General features: G+C 53.4%; 1 protein-coding gene across 1 annotated transcript; it reads left to right on the forward strand.

Moving 5' to 3' along the window:
* Positions 1-2,689: 2,689 nt before the first annotated feature.
* On the forward strand, positions 2,690-15,804 carry UCN3 (urocortin 3). Its single transcript, XM_007055937.4, has 2 exons — positions 2,690-3,313; positions 15,331-15,804. The coding sequence occupies exon 2, from the start codon at positions 15,340-15,342 to the stop codon at positions 15,802-15,804; it is 465 nt and encodes a 154-aa protein (XP_007055999.1). The 5' UTR covers positions 2,690-3,313; positions 15,331-15,339.
* Positions 15,805-22,925: the final 7,121 nt, after the last annotated feature.

Below are 22,925 nucleotides of genomic sequence, written 5' to 3' on the forward strand. Positions count from 1 at the left end.
GGCATTCTCATAAGCAAACTAGGGAAATGTGGCTAGATGAAATTACTGTAAGGTGGGCGCACACATGGTTGGCGGACCGTATTCAAAGAGTAGTTACCAATGGCTCGCTGCCAAGTGGAAGGATGTATCTAGTGGGGACCTGCTCGGGTCTGTCCTGGGTCTGGTACTATTCAACATTTCCGTTCATGACTCAGCTAATGGAGGGGAGAATACGCTTATAAAAACTGCAGATGTCACCAGGCTGGGAGGGGTTGCCAGCACTTTAGAGGGCAGGATTAGAATTTAAAATGACCTGGACAAATTGGAGAATCGGTCTGAAATCAACAAGATGAAATTCAGTAAAGACAAGTGCAAAGTACTTCACCTAGGAAGGAAAAATCAAATGGGGAATAATGGGCTAGGCAATAGTACTGCTGAAAATGATCAGGGGACTCTAGTGGATCACATATTGAATATGAGCCAACGTGATGCAGTGGCAAGAAAGGCTAATATCATTCTGGGGTGTGTTAGCAGAAGTGTCATATGTAAGACACGGGTGGTGATTTGGCACTGGCGAGGCCTCAGCTGGAGTATTATCTCTAGTTTTGGGTACCACAGTCTAGGAAAGATGTGGAGAAATTGGAAAGCATCAGAGGAGAGCAACAAACGTGATAAAAAATTTATAATTAGGTGAGGAAAGGTTAAAAAAACCTGGATCTAGTTAGTCTTGAGAACAGAAAACTGAGGGGCGACCTGATAACAGTCTTCAAATATGTTAAGGGCTGTTAGAAAGAGGACAGTGATCAGTTGTTCTCCATATGCAGTGAAGGTAGGACAAGAAGCAATTGGGTTAATCTGCAGCAAAGGAGATTCAGATTAGATATAGGAAAAACTTTCTTACTCTAAGGTTAGTTGAGCTCTGGAGCAAGCTTCCAAGGGAGGTTGTGGAATCCCCATCACGAGGTTTTTAAGTACAGGCTAGACAAACACCTGCCCAAGATGGTCTGGATTTATTTGGTCCTGCCTCAGCACAGGGGCTGGACTAGATGATATTTGAAGATCCCTTCCAGCCCTCCATTTCTATGATTCTCTGATTAAGGTAATCTAGTCTGTCATCCTGCATACCCAGGGCAGAGAACCTTCCCCAGAGATTCCTGCATAAACCGCAGTAACTTGTGGTGGAATCTGAACTACACCTGTTGCTACTAGGATAGTTTTTTGGAGGGTGGGGGGTGTTTCATTGTCTTTGGTGAGATGTTTCCCTGCCCAGGGATACTGCAGCTGTACCAGCCCTTCCATGCTCACAATGGTACTGCTGAGCAGAAACACAGACCAACCTTTGCCAGTTTTAAGCTCCTAAATCCTTACTTAGATACCCACATGTAAATGGCCTGATTTCCCCACTGTGCTGAGCATTCACAAATCCCACTGACGTCAATGGGAGCAGCAGGTTCTCAGCCCCTTTGGAAATCAAGGCAGTTTCACCCAGGTAAATGAGTAAGGAGTCCCTGCCATGATCAGTCAGTTTCAGGACCAATGGAGTAAAGCACGGCAGAGCCCGATCCTCCGTTCAATTGCTGGTGATGCTCCATTGGCTTCAATAACGTTACTTCTGATCTATAAGGATGTAAGGGGTGGGGACTCAGGCATGTAGCATTGAAAGGCTATCGGTATAATGGGAGGAATGAACAAGAAAGTAAACCCTAAGCAGATAATAAGGGGATGAGTTAATCCTTTTCAAACCCCACTTTCTTTGTCTCTGAGGCTCATCAAAGGATTTATCCCATAACCAATCAGATATTTGATCTATCAAGCACAGTAACCCATCTCTGGGCTTGCCATGGCTAAGTGACTTGGCCAGGGTCACCCAGAAAGACTGTAGCAGGACCAGTAATTGAACCTCGGTTTCTAGAGTCCTACTCAATTGTCTTAACCACCAGACCAACCTTCCTTGAAACAGCTCAGTCTAACTGGAGACACATAAAGGGGCCTGATTCTCAGAGGGCAGGTGCTCAGCACTTTCTGAAAACCAGGTTCCATATTTACAAAAGTTCAGGTACCTTTTTCTTTTGTAGCTTTGGTCTGCAGCGCTGCACGCGCTGGTTTTAGCTGAAAACAAAAGCCCAGGAGGCTGCATGAGCAACTCTTCTCAGGATGTTCCAGAGGCTGGAATGTTCACTAGGAAAGTTGGTCCGGGGAGATTTCTATCTTGATTGGCACCTCAGAGACGCCCGAGTAGGTTCTGAGAACCAGCCAAACTCCTGGATGCTTCTCTTATCCCAAATGAACTGAAGGTCTTTGAATCTTGTGAGTGTCGCTCATCACACGATAGAACCAAACTTCCACAAACCCCTCCTTGCCTAAGGCTCCTTGGCATAAAGCCCCCCAGCAATTCTAGCGACTTTATCCTGGGTTGTGTTGACTTTGCTCTGTGTTGCCTTTTGTTATCATCAAAGCAGCTCCTCATTCCGGTAGCTAGCTGGGCTCTGGAAGGCAGGGTCTCTGGAATTCGAACCCCATCTCTAAATCTTTCTGTAGCCTGGGGCAAGTCTCATAACCTCGCGGCCTCCATTTCCCCAGTCTGTCACGTGAGGACAGTAATACTTCCTCATCTACCACAAATGGGCTGAGCTGAATATTGGTTAATAAAGGCCAGATCTACCACTGATGCAAGTGAATTAAGTCAGTGGCATTCACCAGGGATAGATTTTGCCCTGAATGTCTGCAAATACAGGGAAGAGACAAAGAGCCAGTTTTGTAAAGGTATAAAGACTCAAATAGGAGCCGAGGTGCTTTTAAAAATCCCACTAGGTGCCTATCTTCATCGTTAGGGGCCTAAATACCTTTAAAAATCTGGCCCAGCGTGCTAAGTGTTAGTGCAATGTCTCTTGGTTCCAAGCAGGAGAGTTCGAGCAAAGCATATGTGTGTCTGTGTGTACTCTGTACGGTCCTGGAGTTTGCAACAGCTCCTCTTCTTGGTGTGACTCTTAATAGCCAGCTTTTTTTCTTTTTTTTTCTGAATGGGAAGGGACATCTCAGCCCGTGACGTTGCCAGCTCCTTCTGATTTCATTTTAATGAAATCATGTCCAAATGAAGGCGCCGCGGCTGGAGTTACGATTCAGACCCCGTGATCACTCATTTTTATATATACACAAGGGGGGGGGGGGGAAGCGTTTCCATAGAGAGAAAAAATATCGCAGCCCTCTTAATAACAATAAAAGAAAAGGCAGGATACAGAAGTTCGGGCTAATGTTCCTGATATATTTCTCCTTACTCTGAGACGGCGGCTTGCAACAGTGAGCTCTCTCCCTCCTGAGCACAGAAGACCTACAGGTGAGTGCATTGCTTGGAATTCATTTATTAAAGAGCAACCAGCTTTGTTTGCAACGAAGTTTAAATATTTCAGTGCTTCTCCTAGGTGCTTGGGTCCCTGCTGGGCGCCACATTTCTATGCAAAAGGAGAGAAGCATTCTATCAAAAAGCAGTCTAGGAAACTGTATTTAAGAGACAAAAATGACTCTGTCTTTTGAGTTACTGAGGCAAAGGATCAGCTAAAGCACCGGCTGGAGTTTTCAGAGTTAAACTGACTAGCTCCAGGGATAGGGGAAAGAGGTGGGATTGACATTTTTCAAGAGTTATCTCCAGGGAGGGGGACAAAAAATGCTGTTTCTAAAGACAGAATGGGAAAGCAAGACAGAGTCAGCCCCCACGGCTAAAGTCAGTTTTGTGCATCAGCAACGAAATGGGCCATTTGAAATGTGCAGTTGGTTTATTAGTTAGCAAAGTGGAGGTGTCTGTGGCTGAGATCCAAATGTGTAATATTTGATCTTTCTGCGACTACTTTCGATGGGAAGCCGAGCTGTGCAAATCAGATCCGTCTCATTAGCTCTAGCTGAAGTCTTTGTTACAGGGGGACACCAATAAGTCAGAAAAAGCTTTATTCCCAACTTGCTTGACCTGCCTTGCACGTCTGCTTCACGTTTCCTCCTGTCTTTAATAGCTAAGAGGCAGGTGTAGGTCCCCAGCTAGTGTAAATTCTGATAGCTCCAATTGTCTGTAGCTTTTCTATATAATGTCTGTAAATTATCCACTGGAGCTATGACAATTTATCCCAGCTGAAGATGTGCCCCTAAAGGCACCTGTGGATCACGTCTCGTAAATGTCATCATCAGACTCAATCCAAGACTCTTCGGAAACTGGTTTGCTGCTTCTTTCGGCTGAATTCCACATTTCTTTGGTGACAGTTCCAGGGAGCAAGTCTTTGTAAGGGTTACCAGTGCACTAGGATTCTCAGGTACAAGAGACACAACAGGATGGCTACCAAAAGGTATTTTTTGCAGTAGCCAAGCAAAGGGAACTCATTAGCCAGGCCATCGGCAGTGTATTGTGTTGAGACTTTGCCTTGATTGAATTTTTTTATGATATTAATCCCACGTCTGGGCATCTGAAAACCAACGATGCTTTGGGGCATGTTTCATTTGCTTTTTTTTATGTTCTGTGGTCCCCGTTGCCAATGACAGCTCCCAGGAAGCCCCCAAAGAGTTTTCAGAGATGGGGCAAGCTAGTCCAGTCATCGCCTGACCTAGGGCCAGACTTTCCATTATCAGATGATGGTATAAAGAGTGTTGCGAACTGATTTGATAGTTAATTGTGCAGGGCTCAGAGAGATGCAAATTGTCTGACAGATTCGCACTGATTAGCGGAATATCATCCCTGGAGACAACTTTAGAAGGGGCTCGATTAGTTCTTAATCACAGCTGGGTGTTTCCAAACGAAATCTGAACAACACAGCTGTCAAAACGGTAGCTCGTAATAATCCAGAGCCAATAGCCCTTGACACTAACAGAGCACAGGGGGCCAGATCTTCAACAGGTGGAAATCTATTGTAGAGCAACACGGATTTCCACTCACTGAGGAGCTGGGCCCATGTATTTATAGGGGAAAATAAGCAGGATGTGGGTCTTTGCTGAGATCTATTCAGGCAAGTGCAGGCTGATGAATCCTGTAGGGCATATGGTTTAAAACCTATCAAAACTCCATCTATCTGACTCCAGCTCATGTGGCCAAGTTTATTGGTGCAATCGATTACTCCGGGACAGCAGCGCGAGAGCAGTGGGCGTCAGAGAAGAGGGAGAACGGAAAGCCACTCTTACAAAACAGCCCCCCCCCAATAGTCCCTGTCCCTCTGGCAGGAAGTTAAAATAACTTTTGAAGGGTATCCTGCCTCCCTGTTCCCAGGGCTGGGGAGTGAAATGCCAGGTCAAAGGCTGTATCTCAGATGTGTGTGTGTGGGGGGGGGGAGGTTATCGGCCTATTAACGTTTCATGGCAGAGTTTAAGTCCTGATTTTGCAAGGCGCCGAGCGATTCCTAGACACTCTCCCCTGCCATTGACGAGGGTGCTGAACATCTCACAGAATCAGGCCCACAGTGCAACCAAAGCAAGAGGCTGATCACACAAGCTTGAGCCAGGCAAAGCGCTGGCAGACACGGGGCATGCCACAATCCTGACCTGTGGGCACACAGCTCAGCCTTCACACCTCAGTCCTGCCCCGGTGCTATTCCAGCCCTGAGGCCCCCCCCCCCTTGAGCTGGGCCTTGGGACCCACGATCAGCGCAGGCTCTCCCGGTCCCTCGGCAGCCAGAGGACTGGGAGCGGGGCAGCAGGAACCTTTTTCTGATTAAAAGAGGAAGGCGGCAGAAGGGTGGAGAATGAGCAGAGCCCCTTGGAGAGGGTGGAGGGGAGAGTGGTGGGAGCCACCAGCTAAGGACAGGAATGGGACTGAAAAAACCAGCAGCCCCTCTGTGCCAGGCAACCCTCACTCTTGCTCAGACATATGCAGCCACGGGGCCTCAGACCTAACCATGTCCACATGTGCATTGTAGGCTCGGGCCGGCGGGTCTCACCTGGCCTGAGCAGAGGTTGCCGGTTGTTCTGAAATGGGCCGCACTGAGAGGTGGCTCCCGGATGAGGAATATGGGTCCTGGGTCCTCTAAGCCGACAGACGCGCCGCATTCTGCAGAGAGACAGGGTGAAATATTATGGCTAGTTCTGTTGACTCCAACGGGTGCACACGCATGCTCAGCGTTATACACAGGCCTACGTTCTCCGCTGGATCCGGGCCCAGTTCAGAGCTCCACTTCCATTCTCCAGCCGCCTGTCCTCCGAAGCACGGCAGGCTGTTACAGGCAGACGCCTGGTTCCTTCACCATTGTGCCTGGCACATTGCCCCGAGGAAACAAGTGAGAATGGCAGCGAGCAATGACAGGCCTCCTTGTCCAGCAGGCCTGTCAAGCTCAGTGGGTGGTGGGTGTCTCCTGCACCATAAGTGAGACCCAAACTGGTCCATCACACTCTTCCAGGAGTCAGGAAGGTGCTTCCTTTTCGCCCAGCCACTAGGAGTCTTCCTGAGCTGATCTCAGCTGAAAGGGACCCTTTTAGTAGTTGAGCCATGACTGTCCTCAGACAGCTTTCCAGTCCAGCTATATAGCATGGACCTGTTCAAAGCCACCGTGAGCCCATAGGACCTGGCCAGACCTGACGCCAGAGCAGGGCTGTGCTAACTGGAGAGACGAAAAGGCCTCTAGAGACCTACAGACTCATCATTGTCTTGGATGCCTGATTTCATAGAGGCCAGAAGGAACCATCAGATCTCCTAGTATGATCTCCTGTCCCAGGCTGTTACATTTCACCCAACTACCCCTGTATTGATCCCAATTACTTTAATTAAATTCAAGCATTTCCATCCTCAAGAGGCCAAATTGTGTGCCAGAGCCACAGGAGAGACTGAGGTGTTACCATGCCAACAGGCCCTGCAAAACAAGGCTCCATCCCAAAGCGCTCATAACAGACAACCAATACCCGCACCATTTCCGTGTTGCTTTATGCCTTCAAAGCACTACACAAACATTAACTAGTCCCCAACTCAGTCCTTGGTCCAGGGGAAGTGACAATTACAGGCAAGTATCAGCGTGAGGAGCATGTCTTCCCTTCTGAGCACGTTCACGTTGGCAACCATCGTGAAAATATAGAAGCCTGGAAAGTTCCAGAATGAGCTAGCATTTCTGCCACCAGCCACTGAGTTACCCTCCGATAACAGCCATAGCCTTAACTCTGCCCCGGTGGAGACAACAGCTGCCAGACCTCACACGCGGGGAAATGGAGAAACGTTGCACTGCACAGCTCGGTCCTCGGGAAGAGCAGGTAAAAATACCGCTGCAGCCGTTGGCCTGAAAAAAACGTCCTTCAGAGCTCTCTCGGCCGCAGATCCCTTGTCCAGGCAGCCCTCCCCAAAATACTAGAGGGATGCATGCTCTAAAAACCACCTCCAGCTCACAGTTAGGATGAGCAGAGGGCAAGTGTGAAAAATCGGGACAGGGGGTGGGGGGTAATAGGTGCCTATACAAGAAAAAGCCCCCCCAAATTGGGACTGTCCCTATAAAATCGGGACATCTGGTCACCCTACTCACAGTGGACTATGCATTCTGCGCCAGTGGCCAGCGTCAGCAGGCCCAGGGCAGGCGCCCTGTGCTTTCTTCATTAACAATCCACAATCACTTTATATTTTCTCAAGGTATCGGGCGTTTTTAAAACCATTTTCACAACACTGTGGGCCCTATCCGCCATTGCCTTCTGCTTTGTGTCGTTATTTACACCTGCGCAAAGTGGGGGGAGAATGAGACCAGCTCCAGATGGTAGTCTGGTGCACCACTTTGCACCCATTTTGCACATGTGTAAATGACTATGTTATAGTAGACCACCAGAGCTACTATAGCTAAAATTGAGACCAACTTTCTGGTTAAAGCTCAGCTTTCCTAAGTGCTCTAATATTTGCATGGTGACTCAGATTGCCTTGTAATTTGGGGAGCACCATGGGGGCACTGGCTGGGGTCAGTGATCCAAATTTGGGATCATTTGATCCAGGGGTTTCTGAGATACAAAGTGCAAGGCAGTTTTCTATGCAGTTCTGTATGCAAAGTCACCCATCCAGACAGGAATTACAGGGCCATTCCTCCACCCCGTACACATTAATTATTATCAACCTCCACAGTGACTCTAGCCATTAGTACCCTGGGATTTACCAAACAGGGAACAATTTCAAACAACCATCCAGGCCAGATGTTCTTGGACAAGAGTTGGGTGTTTTGTCCATAAATCAAATCGACAACTTCGCTCTCATTCTCTTAGATGACTTCTTTCACTCAAAAGACGTTCAGCTGAACCACCGACTTCCTTAAGACCAAGCCTGGCAGTGATGTTACACAATGCTTTCTAAACCCAGCTGAGAATACTACAGCCTCGCAGCTCTAGGGGGCAGAGTTAAGGTTATCGGTGTTTTGTGAGCGTGACTGTGGCTTGTTATGGAAGTGAAACCTCAGCATTGAAATTCCTGGGGTGCTTACTTTATTTTATTAACTGTAATGCACTGGAAAGGTGAGGCCCGCTCAATACACTGGGATGGGCTTGCAGATTTAAACACCCTGCAAGAAAGTTTTTTGTATGGGAATTTCCTTAGTTTTTTAAATTGTCCTACTGAGGGACTGGAGGGAGCAGTGGGCTTGGAAATGGGGGGGGATTCTCCCTCCCTTTCCCCTGACTCCCTACTGTCTGTGGGGAGGGGAGCGTTCCCATGCACAGCCCAAGAGGGGAGCCCCTCTCTGGCAGACCTTAGGATGTGTGCAGGGTGGGAACCATCTCAGGTCTTAAAGGTGGGGATGAGGGGAGCAGGAGGATTGTTGGGGGCACATATCAAGGGGCATTCCCCACTTCCTTCCTGTGCGTCTCCTCAGGCCCGATTCCTGTGGAGCTTAGAGGGCACCCAGGAGGAGGGCTCTGCTTGGATAAGTGTACCAGCCTCCTGGCAAGCCCCAGAAGGCTACTTGAAAGGTGCTCCAGCTTCACCTCCCATGGGTGGGAGGAGGCTCTCTGAGGCCCACCTCAGAAACCTTTTGGGGTACCTCAACCTTCCCCACACAGACGGGAAGAGGATCAGGGGGTCCCGCATGAGCCTTAGGTGGCTGGCAGAGGGGCCCCCAGCCTCCACCATTCTGAAGATTCTCATCCAGGGCCGCACCTTTGTCTGAATTTGGCCCATTATGGGGACCAACCCTAGCTGGGGATCTGACATGGCTCATAATGCCCCCATCCGGTGGGGGCTGGCTGGGAGGGACCCCAAGGATCCGCTGGAGACTTAGGCAGACCAGCTAAGATAACAGGTGTGTGGAATGGGTGGGAAGGCCACAGCACATGCCCTAAGGCCCAGAGTAAGGCCTCCACGAGCCCTTAATGGGGCAGAGTGGACCTGCTGGCTTCCCCATCCTCTTTTTCTCCACTGGCCCCTGCTTAGCCCTCCCCATTCCTGTGCCCAAAGCCACGGCCCTGGCCACTGGAGATCACTCAAGCCTGGTCAGGTTTGGGGCACATTAGCTGCAGGGCGCCAGGTAGCGGTCAGCAGGGCTGTCTGTGCTGTACCTGTTCTGTGACTGGCTCCCGTCTGCGGGGCTGTCCCCCTGGTTCCCTCCACCAGCCCTAAATATCAGGGGAGGCTTTATATTCTAGGCTCTCTGATATTGCGATCTTGAATTGAAAATCCAGCTGCCCCCCTCCAGCCCTGCAGCAAGTCACACAGAGTTTGAGCCGGGTGAGTGACCCACGGGACTGACAATAGAGGATCTAGCCAGACTGCGTTGGACACCTGCTTTGGACCCACAAATGAGGCTCTCTGCAGGATTATGGCCGCGTTGGTCCCAGATATTAGAGAGACAAGAAGAGCGCTGTGGGAGCTTGGCAGAGTGCCTCTCACACCAACAGAGGTTGGCCCAGTAAAAGCTATTACCCCACCCACCTTGTCTCTCCTTGGGTCTGTCTACACAGCAAAGACAAACCCGTGGCCAGCCCGTGCCAGCTGACTCGGGCTTGGGGGGCTCTTTTGTTGCTGTGTAGACTTCCGGGCTCGGGCTGGAGCCTGAGCTTTGAGACACACGCACACCTCGCAGGGTGCTAGAGCCTGGAAGGCTAATGAAACATCTCTACAGCCCAAACCCTGTGAGCCTGGGCCAGGCGCGGGTGCCTAGTTGCTGTGTAGACATACGGATAGGGGCTCTGTCGCTTACTGCTTAGCCTGCAGGGTACTGAAATACCCACTAGGGGGAGCCTGTGGCTCACAAAAGGTAGCACACACAAGGGTCTCTGCACACCGCTTTGTTCTGTGTCAGGATCTAAAAGGTCGATATTGGTACAGTGGAAAAGCCAAGCTTGGCGGTTTTGAGTCTGCAGTGTGGTATAGTAGCTAGGGAATATTACAATCTCGTGTTTTTCATTAGTAGATCTCAAAGCACTTTATAAAGGAGAGCAGTGTCATTGTCCCCATTTTACATATGGGGAAACTGAGGCACAGAATTTACCCCAGTTCACCCAGACAGCCAGTGGCAGAGCTGGGACAAGAAGCCAAGACCCCTGAGTCCCAGGCTGGTGCTCTAGCCACTAGATCACACGACTAGTTCCTAGCTCCCAGGGTGTGACCTTGGGCAGCCGGGCTGAAGGGTCTTTGAGATAGGGACTGTCTTTTCATTCTGTGTGTGTACAGCGCCTGGCACAGGGAGCCTGGATCGGAGCCCCTAGGCTTTGCCGTAATATAACTACATCCCCCTGCCCCTTAATTGCCTCGTCTGTAAAACTGGCACCAGCTCTTGTAAAATGCTTTGAGGGCATCCTAAGAAAGGTGCCATCCAAGAGCTACAGGTTGGAATAGTGGGGGGAAATATTAGCTGAATAAGGCACTTTTCTAAAGAGAAGGTGAGTGTCTGCGTGTCCGTCCCTGTGGGTCTGTGTGTGCCTCCGTGACGGTCACTGCATGCTTGTAGGATCCCTCGGCCTGCTTCCTCCCTGGGACAATGCTGCCCTGGAGCCGGCCGGGGTGCGGTGCTAGCGATGCCTTTGTACAGCGTTGCCAGAGCATTCGGCTGTTTACCTATTTGGTCCCAGGTTCATTCACAGCCTTGGATCATCCTCCTGGCTGCAGGGGCGAGAGAGCTGGCCACAAAACAAGCAATCTGCCCCGTTCCCTTGTGACACGTCCCGTGATGTAACAGCGCGTCACACCGCCAAAGAAAATCCCCAGCCCTCTAGCTACCGACTCGTCACTCAGGGCAGCGACCCAACGGGAAATTGCTCCTACGCTTTTGCTGGCTCGTTATAATTGTCATGGATGACTGGATGGAATAGATTAGATAAGAGGGAATGGCTAGCGTCATTTGGAACAGTGGAATTCATAGATGCTAAGGCCCCTCTCATACACTGCGAAGCAATGGTTGATGGGTGCGTCAGGCCAGTGACCGCACCAGGACCTTTGAGCATCCACAGCCAGACAATGCGTTGTCACCGTGATGGTGTCTAGGAGGCCGTGCTGTTAGAAATGCCAACTCTTCATCCCTCCACATCTCCTTTTGCCAACACTGGCTTGTTCCCTATTGTGTATTCCTCCATCCTATTTCAAATGGCTCCGTCGGTGGAGTTTCCATTATTAATAACAACCCCTAGCTCTTATGCAGCACTTTTCATCAGTAGATCTGAAAGCGCTTTACAAAGGAAGGCAATATCATTACACCCACTGTATAGATGGGGAAACTGAGGCACAGAGCAGGGCAGTAATATTCCCATGGGCCGCCCGGTGGCAGAGTCAGGACTAGAAACCAGGTCTCCTGAGTCCTGTGCCAGCGTTTTTCACGCTAGCCAGGAAAACAACTAGAATCCATGGACGGGAGGGGGGGCGCCCTTCAAGTCGCGGGTTTACCTGGGATGTCCCAGGCAAACAAAGTTTGTGAACAGTCAAAAGGAGTGCCAGACCTGCTGGGACCTCCCTGTTTCTCCACTCGGTCCGGCTGCAGCAGGTTTCCTGCCTGCCGTGAATGGCTCGTTCTCTGGCCTCATCTTGAGAGGTGCCGAGCACTCAGAACTCCTCTTGACTTCAAAGGGAGTTGGGATGCCCGGCCCCTCTCAGGAAGAGCCGACCCGAGGAGGAGAAACCCTTCCAAACCAGGAAGAGAATGCGCAGCAGAGCCGCGAAAAGGCAGGTGTTTCACAGCCTCCCACTAGGTTAGGCTGGCTTGCTGGGGCAGACCTACTGCAGCCACTTTCCAGGCCTCCTCTCCCCAGATACTGGAGCTCCGGGCAGGGGGAACTGGGTGTGATTCTGTGGCCTGGGTTATACTGGAGATCAGCTGAGATGGTTCCTCCTGGCCCTAAACTCTGTGAATATCTGGGCTCCCAAGCGCGGACCGGGTCACAGGAGCAGTGAGTCTGGGAGTCTCACTCCAGGCCCAGAGTTTGCTCAGCTCACAGAGGATACGTCTCCACGGCCCACTGAGCCTGGGCTCTGACTCCGGTTGGTGCCCCAGCCCCCTTCCTCCTACACACAACTCAGTCTGACGCGGGTCAGCAAAGCACGCAGGACCCTGGCCCTAGGAACTTGCTGAGGGCATGGGCCAGAGACCAAGTGATTCAGGGCCGAGCCCGGTCGTTTTGCAGTGTGAACACAGCTCAAACCACAGCCCTGAACCAGAAGGTCTGTATAATACACTATGGACCCGGTTTACAACGCAGTGTGGATGCTCAGGCCCAAGCTTGGAAACAGTGGGTACGTCTACACTGCAGTAACACACACAGCACAGCTGTGGCTGGCCTGGGTTAGCGGGTTTGAGCTTCGTGGTGGGTCTCAGAGCCTGGCCTCCAGCCCAAGCCCAGACCTCTATAGTGCAATTTTCAGCCCCGCGGACCTGAGCCCTGCAAGCCTGAGTCGCTTGACCCAGGCTCTGCGGCTCGGTGCCGCGGGCTTCTCATTGCAGTGTAGACGTACCCACTCTGGCCACAGGTCCCAGAGCCCCAGGCTAGTATGCAGTATAGACACAGGCACCGACTTCCAATGTGCCGGGGGGGTGCTCGACCCCCTGGCTCTGTCCCAGGCCTTGCCCCCTACTCCACCCCTTCCCTCAAGTCCCCACTCCCACCCCGCCTCTTCCCGCCGCATTCCACCCCCTCCCCCGAGTGCACCGCGTTCTCACTCCTGCCCCTTCCCCAGCCCCCAGAGCCTCCTGCATCCTGCAAAACAGCTGATCATGGCGGGCGGGAGGCATGGGGAGGGAGGGGGAGGCGCTGATCGGCAGGGCTGATGGGGGGCTCCCGAGGGGTGCTCCAGCCCCAGCGCCTATGAATATAGACGTATCCAGTGTGATTGTCAGCCACCCCCTCCTAGAGGAGCAGCAGCTCAGGAAGGGAACTGATCACGACATGCCATCAGAAAATGGTGTTTGGGCAAAACCAACATTTGTCGTGAAATGACGTCGATGTCAAGGACGTATCATTGAGAAAAAAGGGCGGGGGGAGGGGTAAGTCGAAATGTCACCTTTCGGCACAGAAAGTTTTGCTTGTTCATCCTGGAACAACCTTCGTTTTGAAGTTTACTGTCCCTTTAAATGGGTGTAATGGAACCATTTCAAATGCACTGATGGGGGAAAATGGGCCCTTGGCTGCAGGAAGTGAGGGAAAAGTTGAGGGTGGCCAAGGACCTGCATGGTCTGGAGAGCCAGAGAGCAACAACTAAACCTTTCCACTGGCCCCGCATGAAGATTTTTTCAGAATTTCATTCCCCCCGCCCCCAAATTTTAGCTTTTTGTCTTCGCTTGCCATAGGAAATCCATCCGCCGGCGGGCTCGCCTCTGGAATGACGTGGGATGAGACGGCTGTGTGGCAAGGCAGGGCTGAGGGGGCTTGGGGATGTTAGCGCTCCATCAAACCTCTGTGGGGACACGGTTATACAGCCCCTGCCTGCCCTAGACACAGTGCGGTCCTTAGCGGCCATTTTGTGGTCAAGCCAAGGTGACTCAGTCAGGGTGAGCGTTGTTGGTGTTAGTCAGCTCCCGATTTCGAGGGGCCCTGGCTCCCGATTTCTGACTAGTCAAGGTCGGCAATACTGGGGTTTATAGTCAGATGCACTCTCAGGGCTGCAATAGATGGGTTGCCAACACCGCGTGGGGTTTCCTATTGATATAGGAACCTATGTTGCCACTGGGATTAGCTAGCGCCATGGACGCATGCCTAGTGGGCTTCGATGGGCTGGACGTGCTTTTTCGAAAATCGACATTTTGAACCAGCTTTGAGTTGGTCGGGGGGTAGGGGGGGGGCTTAGAAGGTGATGCCTGGGAAGTCATATGGAGCACAGGGGGGCCACGAGGAAGAAGGATGGGAGGTGACCATGACTTTCTGACAACCCTGTGGCAGTGTCCCAAGTAATACTGCGGGAGCTGTTATAACAGCTGTTGTGTCCCACCCCAGAGGCAGCTGCATTACAGCACCAATGCAGCAAAGCAATCCTTATGTATGAATCGTCTGTAGGTCTGCAAAGCATCAGGTCTCCGGTTCAGCATGTACAATTAGAGGCCACTTTTCTAAAGGCGGGTCTTAGCGACCCACCCAAAATTACAGAGGGAACCCATGGGTGTGGCACCATGGAACACAGGGGGGCCTGATGCCCAATCCCCTGCTCTAACCAGAGATGACTGGTACCTGCTGATGGGGGGGCACAATTTAAAGGTTCACCCCCCCCAACAACTTGAGTCACCCCCCCCCCCCCCCCCCCGCAGGCTCACACTCCTCCTCTTACCCTCAGGGGCCCCTCCCTGCAGCTCCCAGCTGTTTGCGGCTTCCTCTCCCCGTGGCTGCAGCTTGCGGCTTGCCAGCTGCAGGAGCTACTGCACAAGGAGGGGGCCGGGTCGGCAAACCCTGGCAGAAATCTCGGGGGCACACGACCCTGCATGCCCCCCGCCCCATGCATCGCCTCTGCACTAGACCATACTTCCTCCTAGTTGTGGGAATAGAACCCAGGAGTCCTGATTCCCCATCCCCTGCACTTACCACTAGACACCTCCTCCAAGATCTGGACATCCCAATCCCCTCCCTTATCACCGGACTATTCCGCCATCCGCAGAGCTTTCTCGTTTCCCTGGGGGTGCTCGACCCCCCACCCCACCCGAGACCCCGCCCCCCACTCCATCCCTTCCTCCAGGCCCCACTCCATCTCTTCCTGCCCCATTCCACCCCTCCCCGGAGCGTGCCCTGCCCTCTCCTCCCGGGCGCCTCCCGCCTGCCACTGAACAGCTGATCTGTGGTGGGCAGGAGGCACTGGAAGGGAGGGAGCGGAGCTGATCGGCAGGGCCGCCAGCGGGCAGAAGGTGCTGGGAGGGGCCGGGGGGGGGGGAACAAGCTGATCGGTGGCCTGAGGAGACACCGTGATTAATACAAATGACCCTCACCTACGTTTCTACCTTCCCTGCCTTCTCTCCCTCTCCTGAGCCTCAGGGGGGAACCATGTCGCCCACCAGACTCATGCTGCTGCTCCTGATCGTGTGCGCCGCACGGATGGGCCTGTCCCTCAAGCTGTACAAAGCCGAGTCCCTCTTCAGCTGCCTCAACGCCGCCCTCTCGGAGGCCGAGAAGAGCCGCCCGGAGGAGAACCCCCTCCTGGACAAGAGGAGTTTCGGCTCCCTGCCTGGGAAGGAGGCATCCTCGCAGCAGGAGGAAGAGGAGGAGGCGGAAAAGGAGAAAAGGACGTTCGCAGGGGACGCCCGATACAAATACCTCTCGCAGGCGCAGCTCAAGGGGAAGATGTACCAGAACCGGGCCAAGACCGACCGGCGCACCAAATTCACCCTCTCCCTCGACGTGCCCACCAACATCATGAACATCCTCTTCGACATCGCCAAGGCCAAGAACTTGCGGGCAAAGGCCGCCGCCAACGCCCACTTGATGGCGCAGATCGGGCGGCGGAAGTGAAGGGGGCGCGGGGGGGGGTGGAGCGGAGCGGGGAGCGAACTTGTGGGTGAGGTAGGGCTGGGTGGGCCGGGGAGGGAGGTCGCCATCGGGGGCTTCAGCCCACCCCTCCTGGGGCTGCCCAAATGAAACTGTATAAAAGTGCGGTCTATTTTTGATCCTTAAAGCTGCATAACATTCAGATCGATCTCTCTCTCTCTTTCTCGCTCTGAACTTTTCCTCTCCTCAGAGCCCTGACCGCTTCCCGCTTGCTCCCTGCTAGGAGGAGGCAGATGGGGGTTTCACACCAGGGGAAGGGGATGTCTGGCTTCCCATAACACGGGCCCCGATTAAAGCAACAGTCTCTCAAGTTTCCAATTCTTTCCTTTCCTTTTCTCTCGTTCAGGCCTAGCTTGGCAAATAAAGCTCCACGGGGCCTTGTCCTTCAAGCTATAGAAGAGACTGCAAAGGTTAAAAAGGGGATTTGTTACTGAGGCTCTGGGACCCAGACAAGACCCTGTAACCATCCCTGGCTCTCCAAACACAGCCCGTGTTGCCTCAGGTCACCACATAGGGTATGTCTACACTGCAAGTAAGCCCAGGCTTGAGCCCGGGCTCACGCCTAACCCCTCTTGCGTCTACATGTAATTGCACTAACCCAGGGCTCAGACCCTGGATCCCAGGACCCTGCATGGCTGGAGGGTCCGAGCTCGAGTTAAGCTGGGACCCAGGGTCAGAGCCTTTATTGTTTTGCAGTGTAGATGCAGCCCCGCTTGACTCGGGTCCTGGCAGCTGGAAGTATCCCACAATTCCCTGGGACACCTTCCTTAGTCCTCTCTATCCCAACCATCGGCAATCCCTCCCTGCTTTACCAATGGCAGCAGCTCAGGTCAGCGTCAACCCATTGTCTTCCGATCCCCGATCTGCAAGCGCGCTATCAGACAGCCTCCCGGGTTTGCCGTGGAGAACGAACCCATCAAGCCTTTTGCAAAGCGAGCTGCTTCCTGGTGACAGGCAGGGTGGGCAGGTAACTTTTCCCACAGTGCACCACGCTCCTAAGGCTAGAGCGGCCACATTTTGGGGTGGGCGCTGAGGATTCTGGGAGCTGGTTACTCTGACTTGGGTCTGCGCACTGAGGTGTGGACACCAGCGCCATAGGTTCGAGCATGGGTTAGAAAACATGGGGTTAAAATGCAGTGTAGACGCTCAAGCCTAGGGTTCCCTAACATGAGTCAGCTGACTCAAGTCCCACTAACCTTGGGCTTATATTGCCGTGTGGACACACCCATAAAGTATGAAGCCGTTGGCCATATGACAAGCCACCTGCCAATGGCCTCCCCCAATAAGATGCATAACCATCCAGAACATGTGGGGGACAGCTGTCCCTCTCCGGGGGGGGTAATGATGCCCACAAGCTGCTGCCATCCCCCAGCCATTCACAGGCCTATGTGACGTGAGCTGGGGGGTTCTCAGCGGATGGATGTCCACACTATCATCACCACCTTCACAACCAGACCCTCCTGGCCCTGCTCTTCTGGCTACTGGGCAAACTTTTTGGCCCGAGGGCCACATCGGGGTTCCGAAACTGTACGGAGGGCCGGGTAGGGAAGGCTGTGCCCCCCCAAACACCCTGCCCCCCACATCAGCTCCCTCCCACTTCCCGCCCCCTGACTGCCCCCCTCAGAACTCCCGACCCATCCAACCCCTCTGCTCCTTGTCCCCTGACTGCCCCCTCCTGACCCATCCAACCCCCCCCCGCTCCTTGTCCTCTGACTGCCCCACCCCCTATCCACACCCCCGCCCCCTGACTGCCCCCCCGGGACTCCACCCCCTATCCAACCCCCCCCCCGCTCCCTGTCCTCTGACTGCCCCACCCCCTATCCACACCCCCGCCCCCGACTGCCCCCCCGGGACTCCACCCCCTATCCAACCCTCCCCGCTCCCTGTCCTCTGACTGCCCCACCCCCTATCCACACCCCCGCCCCCTGACTGTCCCCTTGGGACCCCACCGCCTATCCAACCCCCACTGCTCCCTGTCCCCAGACTGCCCCACCCCCTATCCACACCCCCGCCCCCTGACTGCCCCCCCGGGACCCCACCCCCTATCCAACCCCCACTGCTCCCTGTCCCCTGACTGCCCCACTCCCTATCCACACCCCCGCCCCCTGACTGTCCCCTTGGGACCCCACCGCCTATCCAACCCACCCTGCTCCCTGTCCCCTGACTGTCCCCTCCCAGGGCCCCCTGCCCCTAACTGCCCACCCCCATCCAACCCTCCCTGCTCCCTGTCCCCTGACTGCCCCAACCCCATCCACACCCCCGCCCCCTGACAGGCCCCCTGAGACTCCCAGGCCCTATCCAACCCCGCTGCTCCCCATCCCCTGACCGCCCCCACCATGAACCTCTGCCCCATCCAACCCCCCCCCCGCTCCCTGGCCGCTGAGTGCCCCCGGGACCCTCTGCCCCTTATCCAACCTCCCCTGCTCCCTGCCCCCTTACCATGCTGCTCAGAGCACCAGGACTGGCAGCCACGTGGCCGGACCGGAGTCAGCCATGCCCCCCAAAGCGCTGGCAGCCCGGCGAGCTGAAGCTGCAGGGACGGGGGGACAGCAGGGAAGGGGCCGGGGGCTAGCCTCCCCGCCAGGGAGCTCAAGGGCCAGGCAGGATGGTCCCGTGGGCAGGATGTGGTCCACGGGCCGTAGTTTGCCGACCTCTGGGCTAGAAGCCCGGCTTACAGTGGTGTGAACAAAACGGGAGGGGGCATTCGGTCATCCTCTGGGAGCCGCAGCTGTGGTAAGCCGGTACTTAAAGTGCGCCCCTCAGCAATCTAGCTCAATCTGCAATGTCACGCACACGCGAAGCGGCGTGGGGGAAGCTGGCCCTGTGGCTAACCCCCCCCCCCCCCCCCCCGGACGGATCACCCCCCTGTGGCTAACACCCCCTGGTTCTCACACCACACACAGCAGCACACTCCTAAGCCTCTGGTGTGGACCGGCCACAAGATGGGGGCACAAACCCAGACTGTAGTCAGGTGGCTAAACAGAAACCTGCCACGCTCGTGTCACGTTCACACCAAAATATAAAGCAGCAGGGAGCCGGGGGGGAGACGGGGGATTTGTTTTGTGCTCACCTGGCTACTTTTCAAACTCCCCCACCCAAATCTGTCCTGTCTCTACACTGGGGTTTCTTCCGCCTTCCTCCCTCTCAATCAAACAGCAAACGGCAGCTCATCGCATCCGGTAGCAGAACAGCCAGTAAAAGCAGGGCCCCGTTCAACGCATGTGAACTCCGGGCACCCGCAAGCCCGGTACAATCCCCAGCTGTGAGTTAGAGGAGCCTGCTGGGTAATATATGCGCCCGAGGCAGCTTATACGACAGATTCCTATTCTGCACTCCACAGACACAACGAGCATCCAGGTGACACACCTGGGAGCTGGGACCAGACCCCCCTCAGCTGTTTGGTTCCTAAAACTCAAGCCGACTACATGAGAGCCACTTGCAATGGCTCTTTGGAGTAGATCCAGAGGTCTACTGAGTTTCAGAGGAACATGGCAAAGCAAACTCCTCCAGACTCTAGTCCAACGGGGGCTTTGCCTGCGTAAGATCTGACAAACCCTGAACATCCCATTTTGCTGGAGCCAAGCGGGGGCAGAATCTCAAGTGCAACAGGAGTTTGACGGTTGTGCAATGACACCTACCGTGGGTGGTCAACAGTAACTGAACTTGAGACCTTCATCACCAAGGGGACCAACCGAAGGCCCATTGAATTAAATGGAAAGATTCTCATTGACTTCAATGAGCACTGAAGTTGGCCCCAAATGCACAGGTCCCTCACACTTGAGCTAAAAGAGTAGCTCCATTAGCAGGTAACAGTAGTAGGCTCTTTCCCAATAAAGAGAGTGTGGTCTTTTTGCATGTCATTCGTTAGCATGGGATTTCCTGTTCCCAGCCCATTCAAAGAAGTTCAGATGAGCGACCTGCCAGGAAACCACTAAGTTTCAGGGGTCACTTATGGATGCAGTGAGGTCATTTTTGTGCATTTACTCAAATGAAATCAAGTGGCTGCCAGCCAATCAGATGGATGCTAAATGCAAAGCTGACCCCCGATTTGCTGATAAAACTGTGAGGACAATACTTTCGCTAATCAGCTGATTCAAAAAAGTGCAATGAAACCTCACTAAAGAGTGACCGTGGAGGAAGATCTGTGGGTTTCTGAAACACTCAACAAAGTCTTGTTTAGCCAGATGGCAATAGCTCGAACATGGCACAGCGGTTACCCTGCTAAACCAACACCCCGCTCAACCTAACTGATGTGCCCAATTTACCCAGCACATAATGGCCCATGCCGGGCCAGTTTTCCCCTTCACTCTGTCCTACAGCTTCCGGAATGAAATACACACAGGAACCTTCACATCTTCAGTGAGGCCCTCTCGTGGTCCATTACTGCAGGTGTGGCCATCACATTATTGCACTGATCTAAGCAAACCCATCCTGGGACTGTCTAGCACCATTCCCTTAGGGTCTGATCAGTGCCCACTGAAATCAAAGGAAAGATTCCCAGTGACTTCACTGGGTGTTGGATCAGTCCTTTGTGCCCCTGCAGTCTGAAGAATCTCTCTTCCTTTCAAGGGGGTTGGGATACAAAAGTGGCCACGTTGTCATTCTTCTCTCTAGCCAGCAGTGGGCCAGCTGGCAAAATGAGCCACCGTCTGTCCCTCAGCTGTCTAGGACCTTTGGCTGCAGGCCAAAGCAACCAGTTTATTTGATTCACCTGGAGAAACAGGAATGCAAATGGATCATTCCACGTCGGCTCAGGTAGGATAGTGGGAGGGAAGAGGAAGAACGTTCAAACAAATACGCATCAGAAGTCACAGCAGCTTGAAATTGAAATCACTTAGTAAAAGCTCGGCAGGAGTGGATCAGAGGTGTCTGCTGTCTGAGGCGTGGGGATCTCTTGGGTGCTACTGAGCAATGGATACCGTGTCTGTGATTGGGAGGACTAAGGGGGGATATGATAGAGGTCCGTCAAAACATGCATGCTACAGAGCAAGGGAATAGGGAAGTGTTATTTACCACTTCGCATCACACAAAAACCAGGGGTTGCCCCATGAAATTAATAGGCAGCAGGTTTAAAACAAACATATAGACACACAACGCACAGCCAACTTGTGGAACTTGTTGCCCGGGGCGGGAGAGGGGGTTGCAAAGGCCAAAACTATAAGTGGGTTCAAAGGAGAATGAGATAAATGCATGGAGGACAGGTCCATCAATGGCTATTAGGCAAGATGGTCACAGATGCAACCCCATGCTCCGGGTGTTCCTAAGCTCTGACTACCTGAAGCTGGGACTGGACGACAGGCGATGGATCACTAGAAATTACCCTGGTCTGTTCATTCCCTCTGAAGCATCTGGCACCAGCCACTGTCAGAAGATGGGATACTGGGCCAGATGAACCATGGTCTGACCCAGTATGGCCATTCTTTTATTCTTAGGTCACTAGGGTTGAGGTTTTATTCTGCAAGGCAGGGTAGTGCTTGGAAACTAGACCAATGCTTTGCTTTTCTCCCCATACACCAGGGGCTAGGGTTATTTCTTATTCTGACTATCCCCTAGGAGACTTTCCTTTTCCTTCGGGCAGGATGATTTCATTAGGAAAGCAGTGAGCAGATGACAACAGTGAGGACAATTCACTGCACAGAGGCTGTTTTGTAATAACTCTATTTGGCAAGCACGGCAAGAACACAGGGCCATCCAACTTTAAGCAGAAGTCTTCGTTGAAATCACTGTTCATGAATCAATGAAATCAAATGCACAAAATGGCCCACAGTGCTCCTAATGCAAAGCATGGCAATTAAGTGGTAACTGCCTGGGAAGTCGTGGTAATTACACTGTAACTCTCTGCAACATTAAGGCAAACAGGGATGCAAAAGGTCCAGAGAGGGTATAATTTCAAGAGATGGGGAAAATGCTGGAGTCAGTGAGGACCTACTATGTTCTGAAGATTCTTTAGTCCTGGGGCTAATGCATGAGAAAGAAAAAAACCCAGCTTGACCCCCAGATCCCAGCGTGGCTGCACGGGGCTGGCATTTAAACTGAGCAAATTGGAGCTGGAATCCGCGAGACACAGTAAAAACAGAGCCCTGCAGGGCTATTTTAGCGGTCACTTTCAGGAGTAAAACTGCACTGTAAGGATGGAAAACCATGGTTCCAGGCCAATTGGAGCTGCAGGGGTGGCGCTTGGGGCGGGGGCAGCGTGCAGAGTGGAGGCCCCTGGCTGCGCTTACACATAGGAACTGGGGGGGGGGCATGCTGCTGCTTCCAGGAGCTGCGTGGAGCAGCCCCCGACCCTTCTCCCCAGCTGGAGTGCAGAAGCGGGGCATTGTGGCTGCTTCCAGGAGCCGTGTGGAGTGGTCCCCAACGCTGCTCCCCAGCGGGAGCTCAAGGGCTGGATTAAAATGGCTGGCAGGCCGGATCAGGCCCACAGGCCATGGTTTGCCCACCCCTGATCCTCATCTGGTGTCCATCGGCATAGCTCAGATGACTGCAGTTGGGGAACTGACTCAATAAATACGTACAGCCTAGACTTCCATAGGTCACAGATCTGTGGTCTTTCCCCCCTAGTCTTTTCCTGATGGTTCAAGCAGAACTGAGCTCATATATCAAGCCCAGTGCTTAATTTGTAGGAGGGCTTGTCAGGGCGGAGTCCTGGCACATCTAGGCTTAACTATTCATGGCCCTGGCACCTCTGGGCCCTCTTTCCCCCCAGCTACTGCCTGCCGGCGGCCACGCTGATCAACTCCTCCCCCGCCCTCCCAGAGCCTCCTGCACGCCGTGGAACAGCTGTTCAGCAGCATGCAGGAGGCGCTGGGAGGCAGGGGAGAGAGTGGGGGAGGGGGCGGAAAGAGGCAAGGAAGAGGTGGGGCGGGTGGGGCCTTGGGGGAAGGGGTGGAGCGGTGGTGGGGCTGGGGGGAAAGAGGCGGGTCAGGGCTGGGAGCAGGGGGAAGGGGTGAAATTGGGGCGGAGGCCTGGGGCTGAGTGGGGATTGAGCATCCCTGGGGAAAATTAGAAGCCGGCACCTGTGAAAATAGTTGATTGCACATGGCCAGGGCTGGATTACCCAATAGGCAGACTAAGCACGTGCTTAG

Source organism: Chelonia mydas, chromosome 1 (assembly GCF_015237465.2).
Source record: "Chelonia mydas isolate rCheMyd1 chromosome 1, rCheMyd1.pri.v2, whole genome shotgun sequence".
NCBI lineage: Eukaryota > Metazoa > Chordata > Testudines > Cheloniidae > Chelonia > Chelonia mydas.